Source organism: Octodon degus, unplaced genomic scaffold (assembly GCF_000260255.1).
Source record: "Octodon degus isolate 3935 unplaced genomic scaffold, OctDeg1.0 scaffold00064, whole genome shotgun sequence".
Lineage (NCBI taxonomy): Eukaryota > Metazoa > Chordata > Mammalia > Rodentia > Octodontidae > Octodon > Octodon degus.
The window spans coordinates 12,662,670-12,678,289 of record NW_004524640.1 but is presented as its reverse complement, the minus strand read 5'-3'; the positions used below and the strand labels follow the sequence as shown (position 1 = coordinate 12,678,289).

At 45.6% G+C, this 15,620-nt stretch overlaps 1 protein-coding gene across 3 annotated transcripts in view; it reads right to left on the bottom strand.

Moving 5' to 3' along the window:
• Positions 1-10,886, bottom strand: part of LOC101571362 (histone acetyltransferase p300) — a 70,776-nt gene extending 59,890 nt beyond the window's left edge. For 2 of the 3 annotated variants that reach the window (XM_004634648.2, XM_023719000.1), the window contains exon 1: positions 10,055-10,886. In XM_004634648.2, the coding sequence (XP_004634705.1) occupies positions 10,055-10,148 (94 nt within the window). In that variant the 5' untranslated portion in view covers positions 10,149-10,886. The remainder of the gene's footprint in view (positions 1-10,054) is intronic. The other variant, XM_023719001.1, reaches the window with a different exon arrangement.
• Between the last annotated feature and the right edge of the window lie 4,734 nt (positions 10,887-15,620).

Here is a 15,620-nt window from a genome sequence, read left to right as displayed (position 1 = left end):
ATAAATAAATAAATAAATAAATAAATAAATAAAATAAAAATAAAGAAATAAATAAAATAACTTTCCTAACCTACACTCAAAACTTAATTGTTGGGGCCGGGGAGATGGCTCAGTAGGATAAGTGCTTCTCTGGCAAGCGCAAGGGTCTGAGTTCAATCCTTGGTTCTGTAAAAACAAAACAACCCTTGAATTGTTAGAAATAGTATTGTAGGTTTTTTGTTTTCCCATTTTATGTATTTGGTACAGGGTCTCACTACACAGCTCAGACTCACAGTAATCCTGTTTTCAGCCTCCCCAGCACTGGTATTACCACCCTGGACTTGTTCACTGGCTCAGTGGCTGGCACAGCATGTGGGTACAGGGACCAAATCCTGGTCCCTGCACTTGCCAAAGCAGGCACCTTGTCCGTTGAATTATCTCGCCAACCCTATAGTATTCTTCTACTTGATGAACCAGAATACAAATTTTAAAACCTGCTTATCAGCTCGGCATGGTACCACGTCTATAATCCCAACACTCATGAGGCTGAGGCAGGGCTGTTGTGTGAGGCCAGCCTGAACTACACAGCAAGACCCTGTCTCAACAAAACAAAACAGAACAGGGCTGGTAAGATAGCTCAGTAGACTAAGCAACTGCTTAGGCAAGCACAGGGGCTGGGACAGATCCCTGGCACCACCTGCCTCACTGGCCCCAACCACAGGCTGATGAGCTGACCACCCAAACTGGGCGTGGTGGTGCATGCTTGTAATCCCAGCACTGTGGAAGCTAAAAACAGGAGGATTACTTTGAGTCCAAGCTGAGGGAGTGAGACCCTGTATCAAATACATTAAAAAAAGAAGGTAAAACCTGTTCATCAAAGAAAGAAAGATAGGGCCAGTGAGATAACTCAGTAGAATAAGCGCTTGCCGCCTGGCAAGCGCAGTGTCCTGAGTTCAATCTCTGGTACCGCAAAAACAAAACAAAAACTTCAAACTATATAATGTGAAGGAACATTAAGAGAATTAAAGTCAGGGGCCGGGGAGATGGCTCAGTGGAATAAGCGCTTGCCTGGCAAGCTCAGGGACCTGAGTTCAATCCCCAGTTCCACAAAAAAAAAAAAAAAAAAAAAAAGAAAGAAAATTAAAGTCAAATATCCAAGTTGAAAAGATAGGTTAAGACTTCTAAAGCAACTGGAAAGACCCAAGTCTTATTTAAATTTGGATAAAGATGATAATCTGTTGAATGATGGCAACTGCTCAATCTTAAATCCAGGACAGTTAAGGGGCAAAAGTATAAGCAAATTTCAAAATATGCCAGGAGAGAGGGGGCACAACCCAAGTCTCACAACACTGTCCAGAGCTGCCTAAAACTTCTAAACTCAGGGCCAGGTGTAGTGGTGCAGACCTGTAATCCCAGCACTTGTTAGACTGAGACAGGAGGATGCTCCAAGTTCAAGGTCAGTTACAGCTATATAGTGAATGCAGTATCAGCCTGTACTACACAGTAAAATCTTGTTGGGAGGGAGGGTGGGTGGCTGGGTCTATCTGGGTTCAACTGATCCTATCTGCCTCAGCCTACCAACTAGCTGGGATTACAAGTAGCCAGTCCCCAAATAGTGCTCAAAATATGTACCCACTGTCCTAGAACAATGACATCAGAAGGTATACTTTGGAAAGAGTAAATGAAGATTTATTCTTTTTTTTTTTTTTTTTGAAGATTTATTCTTATGTTCAAGTTTCAAAATTCAAACAAAGATGGGATTCTATAACTGATCAAAAACAAGACCCAGGGTCCATTTCAAAAGCTTTACATTAGGGGCTGGTGAGATGGCTCAGTGGTGTAAAGCACCTACTTGGAACAAGCTTAGCGAAGCACAGGGACTGCGGTTCAATCCCCCAGCACCACATGCCAGCCAGCCCCGCCCCCTGGTGGGCTGAGCTGGCCACACACACACACACACACACACACATAAATAAAATTAAAAAAAAAAAAAAAAAGCTTTACATTGAACATGACTCGCTCTTTATTAATTTACTAATCAGCAGCATTTCTTAGTGTGAAAATAAGAAGGCCAGGAGTGGTAGTGCACACCTGTAATCTCAGCACTTGGGAAAGCTGCTGTGAGTTCCAGCACTATGTAGTTGGGGGGGCGGAGGGGCAGACAGAGGGGAAGGGGAAAGAATGTGTCCATTAAATCTAAACTGCTAACTTAACTATCACCGAATATTTCTTGACTGAGTAAACCTTGGTGCTAAACAATTTATTATACTGTCTTTAACAATAACAAAAAGCTCCTAAAAATCCAAGGAACAAAGGGGAAAGAGTGAATGGCTTCTGAACTGGCATCTACTATTTTTGGTATTGTTAACAACTAGTAAACAAAATGTGAATTAAAAAAAAAAAATGTGTGGACCTTAGAAAGCTGACTGGGGGGGGGGTCAACTTTGGTAATTACAATTTACCACAAATTTTCCAGAAATGATAAATTCATTGCGAAATAAGACTCTCCCATTCTGCCATTGGATTCTCTTCTTGCTGGTTCTGTACAGCATCATTAGGTTAGTCTTTTATGAACCATGTCACTCCTCTCCCTGAAATGTTTACCTTGATTGGCACAATAAATGGCCAATTCCTCAGCATTATTTCTGATTTTCCATAGTAGACCACACGTTCTCTTCAATCTCTCCCATGAGCACACCCTAACCACAACAATATGCCACCCACATCAGAACCATTTTTTATGTGCTTCCCTTGAAATAGTCTTCCAACTTTTCCTACTTCCAAGAAAAAGTAACACTTTCAGATCCAGCAACCCTGTTCAAAGACACATTTTCTCTAAGGATTCTCCACAACATCCAAAACCTACCCAGGAGCCGGGGAGATAGTTCAGTGGAATAAGCACTTGCCTGGCAAGCACAAGGACCTGAGTTCAATCCCCGGTTCTGAAGAAAAAAAAAACAAAAACAAAAAACCTACCCTGTCAGAAATTGTCACTGCCCTTTCTTTAACAGAACATAACTTGAGGAAAAATGTGTACCTGAGTACCAAGCCAATCTGAAGACTTTGAAAACAGAAACCAAATTAACTAGCTAGTCAGATGAAAGGGCAACACCTATATATCCACCACCCGGGAGCATGAGGAAGGTATCTGAGTTGCAGACTTGTATAAAATATATATGATGACCCTGTCTCAAAAACAAAACAAAACAAAAAAACCTGCACAGTGTATTCAATGCCTGATGGCTTCAAGGAGATACAGGCACACCAAAGGCAAAGAGTAAGAACCACACAATTCAGTATGTCTAAAATTTTAAACATGTCACCAACCTCGTGGCTACAAACCCTAATAATTCTCTTCCAATAATCTCATCGTGGAGGCATCTAAGGTACAATTCTGTCCCAGTGACAGAGCAGCTGGCACGGACAGCAGATGCTCTCGCCAGCGTTGCGGGCCCTCTGGCTCTGCTGTCCATCCCTACCACTCAGCTAAGTGACGGGCTCCCTGAGGTGCTGCTCTCTCCGGCTGTACACCTCTTCCTGCCCCAACCAGGATCATTCTTACTGTCTCCACCCAAGAGATCACCCATCCTCACTCTACGTAAGGTCTGTGCTCACAGGAGACTTCTCCCCCTTTGTATAATAAAGTCTAGAAAGGAGAGAATTAAAAATTACCACAGTGCTCTCTGTACAGAGAATAAATGTCTAGCACACAAAAATGCAGGCTCAACTCTTCTAAACCAGCATTCTTCAAAGTACAAGTCACCTGGTATGATGGTGCACACATGTAATCCCAAGCCCTCACAAGGCTGAGGCATGAGGATCAAGGCAGTCTGGGGTACACAGTGAATTCAAAGTCTGCCTGAACTGCACAGCAAGACTATCCATCTTTAAATAAAAAAAAAAAAAAAAAAAAAAAGATACCCAGGCCAGCTTCAAACTTTCCCATCCTTCTACTTCAGCCTCTCAAGTAACTGGAGTCACAGGTGTGTGTTCCACACCCAGTTTATTCCCATATTCTGATACAGTACTAAAAAAACTTACTCTTTGGGTAGACAATGCAAAACTACATTATTTGACTTGTTCTACTCTCCCAACTTTGTGTACTTGCCTTTATCTTTACCCATTCTATCTATTTATCAGTTTTTAAAAGCAAACCTACCTCTACTTTCCTTGTATATTTACCAGTGAAGTTAAAAGGTTAACACTTTTAGTGAGCACATTATGCAGCAGCAAGCACTGTACTAGCTAGCACTTGGGTTCTTGTTTTGGAGACAGTCTCCCTATGTAGTTCAGACAGGCCTTGAACTCAATGGCATTCCTCCTGTCTCACAGGCCTGCACCACCACTCCTGGCCTTGTGATAATAAGCATTTTATAAGAATTCATATTTACTCCTCACCATAACCCATAAGGTATTACAGGTGAGAAAGTTGAGACACAGGTTAATAGGCCCCAGGTTCAGTTAACAAATGCAGACACAGGAGGATTTGACAATCCACTACTTTTTTTTTTGAGACAGGGTTTCACTACAAAGTTCCTGCTAGCCCTGAAGTCACTTTGTATTTCAGGCTGGTCTGAACTAAGTGTGCCACCATACCCGGCTATCCACATGCAGCTCTCCGTGCTCTTCACCATTCACTTTTTCATTTACTTCTCAACAAAACTACCAATTGCCCTTTTGGACATATAAAAATAAATGTAGGTCTAAAGACAAATTATATCCTAACTGCTGAAAGAAGCTTAATACCTCAGTATTTATTCTTTTTGAGAACCAAACAGTAATAAAATTTTCTACAGCATGAAAAACAAAATTAACTGCAAAAGTTGATGTCATAGGAATTTTACATGTCGTACAACTTGGTTCCCTTACCCATTTTTTTTTCTTACCCATTAATTTTGATAGTTGTCATACTTAAATTCAACTTCAGAAAGAAGGAAACTAAATCTGGCCAAAAACAAAAGTCATCTTACTTTTCCATTAATTTTTGGGTGTGCGAATTGGCACAACAGCTTCTGAACTGTTAGGGTATACACATCAGGAAGGATTTTACACCCCTACTTATATCTACAATATTTTATTAGAGGATCAAGCATTCTTCCACTCTTTTTCCTTTCCATTTAACCACTTCATGTCTCTAGAGACACCACAAGGCATTAGTTTTTAACTGTAGCAATTTTCCTCCTTTATATGGAGCAGACTTGAAGAGGCAGAAAACCAGAGTAACAAAAAATGCCCCAAAGCAACCAAGGAGGGCCTTCCCCACCCACCTTTCTACTCAACACAATAGGTTTCCTACCTGCAACAAAAGGTGAGCTGCTGCTGGAGGGGATGCCCAAAATATCCCCTAGAGAAATCTCACGCATGGCCTTCTCCTGGTTCTATCAATGGATATGTGAGGCCTTCAGAATGAGGACTTGACAGAAATCGGAACACTTGGCAAAATGTTCTACTAAACACAAGTCAAGAATGCCTCACTAGACCAAAGGAGGTCATACCTTGAAGACTTAAGATACAGAATTCTAAATATTCATGCCTAAAATTAAAATTAAATCATATAAAGAGCTAAAGAGCAAGGCGGTCTTCATCAAGATGTTCTGATTAGAACGGTATCACTGAAATGCAATTTTGAGAAAGTAAAACTGGCATTTTCAAAATCCTTACCGCTTCTCTAAGATATGCACTAATCTAGTGATCAAAAGATAGATATACCTTACATACCACCTGCCCTGTGCCATTAAAATTCGGAAGAGGAGCAAGTCACACCCGATACACAGGACTACAAAAGAATCTTTACCCCACTTTATTATGCCAGATCCTAAAACTGTCCCACACAGAATCTGTTTCCAGAATCTGTAAGTGTATACAGCAATAAATTATTTTTTATCTTCTCTATAGTACTGGGGACTGAACTCATTGCATTTAATAAAGAACATAAATTCTCACTAAACTGCACAAGTTTAAACTTGTGATGCTCCTGCCTCAGCTTCCTGAACTGCTAGGATTACAGGTGTGAGCCACCACACCCAGCTTAACTTTACATTCTTAGAAGCAAGGACAGAACACATTCCCTGAGCATGAAGGCAACAGATTCTCATCTTTTTATCATGCATATTGGAAATAGGATCAAGAAACACTTTCAGAACTTATCTGGTACTAACTTTTCTGAGTAATTTTTTTTTTTTTTTTTTTTTTTTAATTACTAACAGCTTTTATGGCTGGGGTGGCAGCACACGGCTATAATCCCAGCACCTGCCTATAGTCCCAGAACTCGGGATGCTGAAGCAGGAGTTTCCCCAGGAGTCTAAGGTCAGCCTGGGCTACTTACTGAGTTCAACGCCGGCATGAACTACAAAGCAAGACTCTGTCTCCAAAGAAAAAAATCACTGTCAGCTAGACAAGGTAGCTTACACCTATATCCCAGCACTCAGCAACAGTAGGCAGGAAGACCACCTTGAGTTTAGGGCCAGTCTGGACTACAGAGTTCATTCATTACATGAGACCCAGTCTCAAAAAACCTAAATAATTAAGTCACTTTCCTTCTCTATCAATGCCCAACCTCAAAAAATCTTAAAAGCCAGGTTTGGTGGCACTCACCTGTATTTCCCAGCACTATGGAGGATGGGGCAGGAGGATCACTGAGTGTTCAAGGCCAGCCTAGGCTACATAGTAAGTTCAAGGCTAGTCTTACACAATGAGATTCTGTCTCAAAAAAATAAACAACTTGAAAGTTACAGCTTATGGGCCAGGGATATAGCTCAGTGGAATAAATGCTTGCCTGGCAAGCACAGGGTCCTATTTCAATCCCTGGTTCCAGCAAAAAAAAAAAAAAAAAAAAGTTGCAGCTTAAATACTATTTTGTAATGCTTTTTTTTGGTCACTTTGAGACAGGGTCTCACTTTGTAGCTCAGGCTGTTATCAGAACTCCCAAAGATACTCCTGCCTCAACCTCCAGAGTGCTGGAATTCAGGTGTGCGCCACCACATCTGGCTTTGTAAAGCTTTAGAATCTCTTTATCACTGGATTCCAGGTTTCTTTCCTATAAAGGTAACACACTCAAACACTGTTGGTAGATGTATTTACACTACAGAATTTGTATGCCTGAATCACCGTTTTAAAAAATTTCTGAGAATCATGGTGTACACGCCTATAATCCCAGCACTTGGGAGGCTGAGGCAGGAGAATGGGCCTGGGCTACAAAGTAGGCTGTAGGCCAGCCTAAGCTGCAAAGGGAGACCCTGTCACAAAGAAAAAGACACACACACACACACACACACACACACACACAGAAAGCTTCTCCAACCAGGGATATAGCTCTGCAGCACAAGTACCTGACTGGCAAGCACAGGGTCCTAGGTTAAATTCCATTTACCTAAATAAATAAATAAAGCAGAAATAAAGTTTCTGGGATCCCTGGGCACCCATTTGCAATACCAGCACTCTTGAGGCAGGAGGACCACAGCTAGTTCAAGGCCATCCTGAATTGCACTGAAACTTTTAGTCTCCAAAAACAAGTTTCTGAAGTCTAGAATTTTGGACTCATTTTAACCAGTTCTGGATAAAAACCATAATTAAGTATCAAGGGACAATTTCCTTTTACATTTATAAATATCCAAATAGCACGTCAAAAATCAAAACATTGGGGGCCGGGGAGATGGCTCAGTGGAATAAGCACTTCTGTGGCAAGCACAAAGGCCTGAGTTCAATCCCTGGTTCCACCAAAAAAAAGAAAGGAAAAAAAAAATCAAAACATTGAATTGTAAATTTGAAAGTGAAGTACCTCCACTAAAAGTTACTTGCAAACTTAACACTACACACTGCAGGACTCAAACATCAAACAGTAAGCTGCCCCACATGAAGTTCATAGGGGAAAAAATCTTGCATGCACCCAGACTGGATACAACTAACCGTACATCAAGAATTCCTGGAGTAGAAACTTAACGAAAGGAGAGAAAAATTATTCCCTACAATTTTTTTAAAAAGTAACTAATACTGGGGCTGGGAAGATGGCTCAGTGGAATATGCGCTTCCCTGGCAAGCGCAAGGGCCTGAGTTCAATCCCCAGTTCCACAAAAAAAAAAAGTAACTAATACTAAAATTAATTCAGTATTCATCATAAATTCATCCCAAAGTAGAAAGGTTTTTTTTTGTTTTGTTTTTTTTTAACATTTACAGCTCATAATTATTCAAAGATCTCTCATGTAGCAAAGATTTTGGTTAGTAACCAGGTGAACTACTACCAAAATGAGTTGGCCAAACTTATACCATGTAGCTGAAGAGCACATGTGGATCAGATGGAGAATGCACCTGACATGTTCAAATGGAACTCCAAAACGATGCTGCTCAAATAGGGATCAGCCATATGAAAAATACAAAGCTTGCCTTATAATATCGAAGTTATTAACTCAAATGAAAAACTCCTATGTTAGACAAAAATTCAAGAAACATCATAAAAATCTCTGTCAAGAGTACATGCGATGTTGGGGCCGGGAGATGGCTCAGTGGAGTAAGTGCTTCCCTGGCAAGCGCAAAGCCCAGAGTTCAATCCCCCGTTCTGCAAAAAAAAAAAAAAAAAATGCATGCGATGAAAAGCTGAATAACACTAGAGTGGAAAGGAAGACAGGGAAAAGTGTATGCATTTTGGAGAAAAAAAAACAGCTGAAAAGAATTCCCGAAGCCCACACAAACTTCAAAAGCATAAAGTTCATGCACAGCCAAGGTAGGTAGGTCCTACCGTAGGTGAACACTGCAACATTCCTTCTCAATTTTTGCATATTAGCTAAAACTTGTGATTCGCTACAGATCTACTTTATAAAAGCAAAGGATTCAAATTACTTGTCGTGTCCTATTTTTATCCTTTAAAATGAAGTTTACTTAGAAACATGCCCTAGAAGTTCTCTACAAACTTTAACTATTAGGAATTCTTGCTGGCAGACGGAGGGATGACACTGAGGCTGTTCTCTGAGAGTTAGAGATGCTCATAGTAAGGAGCAACATCTTGTGGACTGTCAGATGGCCAGCCATTCTTCCTCTTCATCACTCTGGCATCTCAAACTAAGACAGCAAAAGAGAAGGCTGGTGGCCATGAGGACTCCATCATTAAACCAACAGTAAGTACGATAGGAAAGAAGGAATGATGGAAGAGGTCTCCCTGAATTTCTCCTAACAAAGGCGCTGTGCTTAACTGAGTGAATGAAGAAGCCCAGAGAACTATTAAACTAATCATAAACTCCAAATGTTTGAAAACTAAGAGGGCAGTAACAGGCACAAACACAAAATCTAACACACTTTCTAAAGTTCTGGTCTCTCAACTACTAATCTCGATTTCCAGGTACACAATTCGAAAATAAAAATGGCTTTTTCTTTCTCAAGTAAAAAAATGAATAAACTGCCCTACTCCCAAATAAAAATACAGTTTCAGACACTGTGGTCCCACACCAAATAACTGGGAAATGCGAAATGAACTGCGCTCCATATTGATTCTTAAAGCAAATAAGGGGGGAGCCAAATGCTGTAGACAGAATAAAATGATTTTCCAAATTTCACATCAAACCTGAAACCCCGGCTCCCACAGCACAAATATAAATAAAAAAAATTTTACACTACATTCCTCAGCAGAAATCTTTTGCAAAGGAGCGAAAACCGTGAAAAGGAAAAGTGGGAAAGTAGAGAAAACCAAGTAAGGGCACGGAAAGGATTCAAAATCCTTCACCAACAATGACAAAAAATAAAATAAAAATTGCATAAAAGCCCTTACACACAAATGCACTGGCGTTTCTCAAATCACACTACATGGAGGCAACAATAAAGGCTGTTTCCATCCAGAAGCCACTTCCGAGCTCTAGCTCTAATTCCAGAACACACATCGACATGACACAGTGTTGCAACAAATGTATCGGGGCAAAGAAAATGGTTGGGCTACTGGACGCCTTCGTCCAGCTCATTCAACCTTTAAGATTAACTACTGGTCAGGGAGCTACGAGGAGACAAGAGGAAAAAAAAAAAACCCAGAATAATAAAAGTGCAACGAGCAGAAAAGGTCCTGGGGTGTGGGGATGGCCGGGGCTCCCATACTAACCTGTGCCATCGCTGGCCGACGCCGAGAGGGCCGGAGACGAGAGTTTAGGCCGCTTGGCTGAAGGCGGCCCCGGTTCCACCACATTCTCGGCCATTTTTAATTCTTTCGGAGATACAGGCGAGGAAAGCGAAAATTCTCACAAAATCTCTTCTGCAGCCCAGGGTGCCCGCCCCGCTCCCGAGGGTGGGCTGGAGGGGGCTCGGCCGACCCCGAGGGGGGTGGGGAAGTTCCTTTTTCTCTTCGCCGGGTCGCAGCGGCCGGAGAGGGATGCGGACCCGAAGGAAAGGTAGGGGCAAGTGCGAGGGGCCGGGCCTGAGCCAAGCCCGGAGGAAGACACAGCGACACCGACCACCGAGCGCGTCCGCCGCGGCGAATTCCCGAGGACTCGCAGCTCTAGAAACGCTGTCCCCGGCCCGCCACGGCCGGCCCCTGCCCAGCCGAGGTCTCTCGGAGCTCCGCCGCCGCCATCAGCCTCTTCCTCCTCGGCGCTGTCCTCCTCCTCATCATCGCCACAAGGAGGCGGGGGCGAAAAGGGGGAAAGGAGGCGGCGACGAGACACTCACCTCCTCCCGGTGCCCCCTCCCGGGCCTGCGCCCCCACCCTCCGCGCCGCCGCACCGGCCCTAATGGCCGCGCACAGCTCACCGAGTCTAGAGCAAGGAGACGCCGCCACCGGCTCACATCGCGCGGCGACCGGCAGAGGCACGGCGAGAACGCCGGGCGCTGAGCTCAGCGGGCCGAAAGGCTAAGGGACCGGCCGAGTAGCGCCGCCCGCCCGCCCGCGCCGACGCCGAGCGCACCGACGAGGCCTCGCTCGGGCGGCGGCGCAGGCAACCTTCGCCCGCTTCTCCCGCGGAAAATTAATCAACAGGGCCGCGGCTCGGGCCCCCAGCCCCGGCAGCCAGGTGCCGGGATAGCCCGCCCCCCCGGGGCTCAGCTCCGGACGCCCCGGGCACGGGCGAAGGCGCCGCGGGGCGCGGGGTTATGTAATGGTCTCCCCTAGGCGTCGACGTCTGTCGGGCTCCCGGGCCGCTGTGGGGGTGTGTGCGGGTGGCAGGCGGGGGCTGGGGGTCGCCTCGGCCCGTGCGCCCCGGGCCCCCGGCCACTGTCTTGGCCTCGGCCGCCGCGCTCCGGCCGGCTCCTCGCCGCACTCCCTCGCTCCCGCAGTTCACACTCCACCCGTCGTCCTGCCTGCCCACTCTCGCCCGCTCCCTCTCGCCCTCTCTCTCGCTCCCCCCGAGTCTAGCACACAAACAAGATGGCGGCTGTTGTTTCTTCCCTCTGCCGAACCCTCCTTACAGGCTAGCGGCAGCGACGGCGGCCGGAAATGAGCCAAGGGGGGTGAAAAGGGGGAGGGGCCGGGCCTCCGGGGGAGGGGGAAGGGGCGGGGCCTCACGCGAGCCGCTCACACAATGGGGGAAGCGGAGCCGGGGGCGGGGCCGCTTCCAATCACGGGATCCGCCCAAAGCCCCAACGCGGTTGGCGCTTCCGCAAACTCCCCCGGCGTCACTCGTTGGCTCCCTTTAAAGGGGAGGTTTTGCGGCGGAGGGTCGAGGGTGGACTAGGAACCTATTTTCCGTCGGTAGACAGTTACGGGGGAATGTACTTGGGCTGGGCTGAGCGCAGGAGACCGGTGAGAGCGCAGTGACGGAGCCCGGGCGCTACCGGAGAAGGCGCCAAGTCACGGCGCAGGTAGCCGAGCAGAAACGCCAGTGGGCGGGCCCCCGGAACCCGGCTGGACCACCGAGCAGAGATTGCGGGCTGTCCCGAGTCTCCAGCGCATCCTCGGCCGCCAGGAGGGAGCGGCTACATCCCAGTCACACTCATTAGGAGTTGCATGTTCTCCAAATTTTCCATTTTGTTGGTCAACAAACACCTATATCACTTTCATAATTAGAAAAATCACAACAGTGAGATGTTTTAGGGCCAAATGCAAACCCATTCCTTGCCCGTCAAGTGCTCGCGTGCGCTTGCCGGGCAACCTCCTCGCCTAAGACTCCAAAGTGTTCTTGTGAACATGCCTGAGACCGGAAGACCTGCTAGGGGATTTTCACCTCAAAAAATAACTATAGGTAGTGCCTAGTTAATATAGATAAGGGGGAAAGCGAAGATATAAAGTGCTAAAGGTAATGTAAAACATGTAAAAAGCCAAAATGCACCGGAGCCATGGCTAAAGATGAGATCCTGGGTGGGGGACAACAGTTTCAGAGCTGAGAGTCAGTTTACACCTTGGCCTTGGCTACGTTGGTACTGAACGAGGTGGCAGGGTTGAAAGTGGTCTCCAGAGAACCCACAAAACGTTACGGAGATGCTTAAAACCTCAGGAGGCTGGGCAAGAGAATTGCAAGTGCCAGGCTTGCCTGGGCGCCATAATAAAACCCTTTCTCTCCCATTTCCTATCTTATGCTCCTTAGTGGTATCTGCGTGTTGCTGAAATGGCTGGGTTTTGGGACAGGGTTTTACTGTGTAGCCCAGGCTGGTCTAGGGTTTCTTTGGGTTGGTTTGTTTGTTTCCTATCTGAAGGATGAGCATGAATAACTTAAGAACCTAGGTGGCAAGGAAGCACTCAGGTTGCCCCCAAAGGTGGCATTGTATCCTGTGATGTCCTAGCCCTGTCACCCAAACTGCAGCATAAAAGCAGACACACGGGACAGTAGCTGTTTACCCTAGGGCTGTCACAGGGCTGAGTTCTGTGTAGGGGTATGGCCAAAATGGGCCTTCAGGAACGGCTGTTGTTTTTGATGGTGTAGAGACTCATTTACAGTGAGGAAGACAAAGGCACCATACTTGGGGGTTTGCTGGGAATTTCCTTGCAGGACATTGCTTGCCCAGTTTTCCAAGCACTTTCTGATGTTAGGAAAAAGATTTGTCTAAAGTTGTACAGAGGGCTGGGAAGATAGCTCAGTAGAATAAGCGCTTGCCTGGCAAGCGCAAGGTCCTGCGTTCAATCCCCAGTACCGGGGGGGAAAAAAAAAAAAAGAAAGAAAATGTTGTGCAGAGATTCCAGTTTGAGTATAAGCAGTTTTTAAATAGACCCTCCCCCATGACCCAGTGAAAATGTGAAGCTGGACATAGTGGCGCATGCCTATAATCCCAAGACTGGAGAGGCTGAGGCAGGAGGGTCCCTGAAGTTTAAGGCCAGCGTAGGCTACGTAAGGGCACCTTATCTCCCATCAACCAATCAAACCATAAAATACTGTGACTGTAAGTTTAAGAAAAAGAAGGCATAAAAACACTGTAAGAATATTGCACAGTGAAAATCAGAGGCCACCAACATGCCCAGGTAATCGGTAACTTGGTTGTTTGGCATGCCAGGCTGAGGCAGCAGGATCCTTGAGAGTTTTAAGACCAGCCTGGGCTACAAAGTGAGCTCAAGGCCAGCCTGAGCTGCATCAAAAAAAGATGCAGAGGGGCTGGGGAGTTAGCTCGGTAGAGTAAGCACTTGCCTGGAAGGGTGAGTTCAATCCCTCGTTGTGCAAAAAAAAAAAAAAAAAAAGTAGACCCTGTCTCAAAAACAAAACAAAACACCCCCCAAAAAAGATAAAATGTTAATTGTTGGCGCCATGTGCAGAGAAAGGTAAATCCATATGGAAGTTGACTCCCAACAGGGGGCACTCAGAAGATGGCAGAGTTGGTAGGGAAGAGTAGGGCACTGAGTTCAAACGGGAGGGGATCACAGGTGCGCCCCACCACCCCGCTAGGTTTTGTTGTCTTCGATGGGTCTTTCTGTGTTGCTGAGGTGGGCCTCACGCAACTGGCAACCCAGCAGCCTCAGCCTCGGGGCTCCCTGAGAAAGGCTCTGCTTTATGAATAATGGAGGGGCTGGCGCATGGTGAGAGCTCAGCAGCCTTTGGCTCTGACATGGAAGGGAGTGTGTATGCATTAAAGGGTCGGACGAAGAGGAAGGTGCAACTTGGGCAGGGCCAGTACTGCTGTCCCTGAAGCTGGTGACCACTCCCTGGCAACCACACTGGCTCTTCCACAGGCAGAGAAAGAGCTCCCTTGTAAGCCATTCTGTCTTCACCTTGAAGCCCAGTTAGCAATCCAGCTTCCCAGGAGGAGAGAAGCACAGATATCCGTGCAAAAGTCAAAGAGCCAGGCTTGGTGGCCACACCAGTGATCCTAGCACCTGAGAGGCTGAGGCAGGAGGATCACCACATGTTCTAGGTCCGCCTGGACTACAGGGTGAGGTGCTTTCTAAAAAAAAAACAAAACACCAAAAATAAAGAAAAGATATCTAAGGACACGTTTCAGCATGAAGACCTTGATTCAACCCTATTATCACAAAAGGTAGAAGAAAAAAATTGCAGAATTTGTAGGACAAATTTTGTGCGTGCACAGCAGGCCGGTCTTTCCTGCAGCTGTGCCACTGAGCCTTGAACCCAGGAAACCAAGGCCATTCCTGAAGGGAAAAGTTAAAATCCTGACAAAACTGCAGGTGTAATTCTGCTCAGTTCCAAGGCCCAGGTAGTGAAGTTTATAGAAAAGCAGCAGAGTGGGGGTACCAGCCCCAAAGCCCAGGAGTGACAGGGCCTCGGCTGGGAGGTGGTGATGGTCAGAATGCACTTACAGTCCCAGAATTGTGCACTCAAAAATGGCTAGGATAAAAAATTTGATGTCTGGTTTACCTTAATATATTTTTAAAATTTTCAGCAATTAAATGGTTAATTGCATGTAATCACTATTGTACTGCAATACAAACCTGATCAATGAAAGAGCCGTAGGATGCTAGAGTGTGCTGAAGTTACTTTAACATGGAGTCAGGGGGCCGGGGAGATGGCTCAGTGGAATAAGCACTTCCCTGGCAAGCACAAGGGCCTGAATTCAATCCCTGGTTCCCCCAAAAAAACCATGGAGTCAGAGTCTAAATTACCACAGTGTAATAGCCCTGTATTGCTAAGCTTCAAAACAATAATAGCATGTCTTTGGTGTCTTTATTTTATAAATGTACTTTTTCATAAAAATGGGTCTGAAACTAAGAATTATATACCAAAATTTGTTTTCTAAGGTGTTTTGTTTTTTTTTGTGTGCTGGGTCTCACTAGGCAGCTCGGACTCCTAGTGATCCTCTTCATTTATGCCTCCCTAGTGCTGGGGTTACAGGCGTGCGCCACCATGCTCGGACTCCAACATCTGTTTTTTCCAATTTTTTATTTCTTTTTTTCAAGACAGGATATCACTATGCAGTTCAGACTGGCATTGAACTCCCTACAGAGCCCATACTGGCCCCAAACTCATGGTGATCCTCCTGCTTGAGCCTCCCGAGTGCTGGGTTACAGGCCTGCACCATCACACCCGGCTCCATTTTATTTTTAATACAGGGTCTTGCTATGCTGCTTAGGCTGGCCTAAAACTTGAGGTGATGTTCCTGTCTCAGCCTCCCAAGTGCTTGTATTACAGGCATGTGCCACCATGCCCACTTTATTATTCTTTTTATTAATATAAGTTTGTCATACATAAAGATTACATTCCTGGGACCAGGGAGATACCTCAGTAGAATAAGCACTTGCCTGGCAAGCACAAGGGGCTGAGTTCAATCCTTGGTTCCACAAAAAAAAAAAAAAAAAA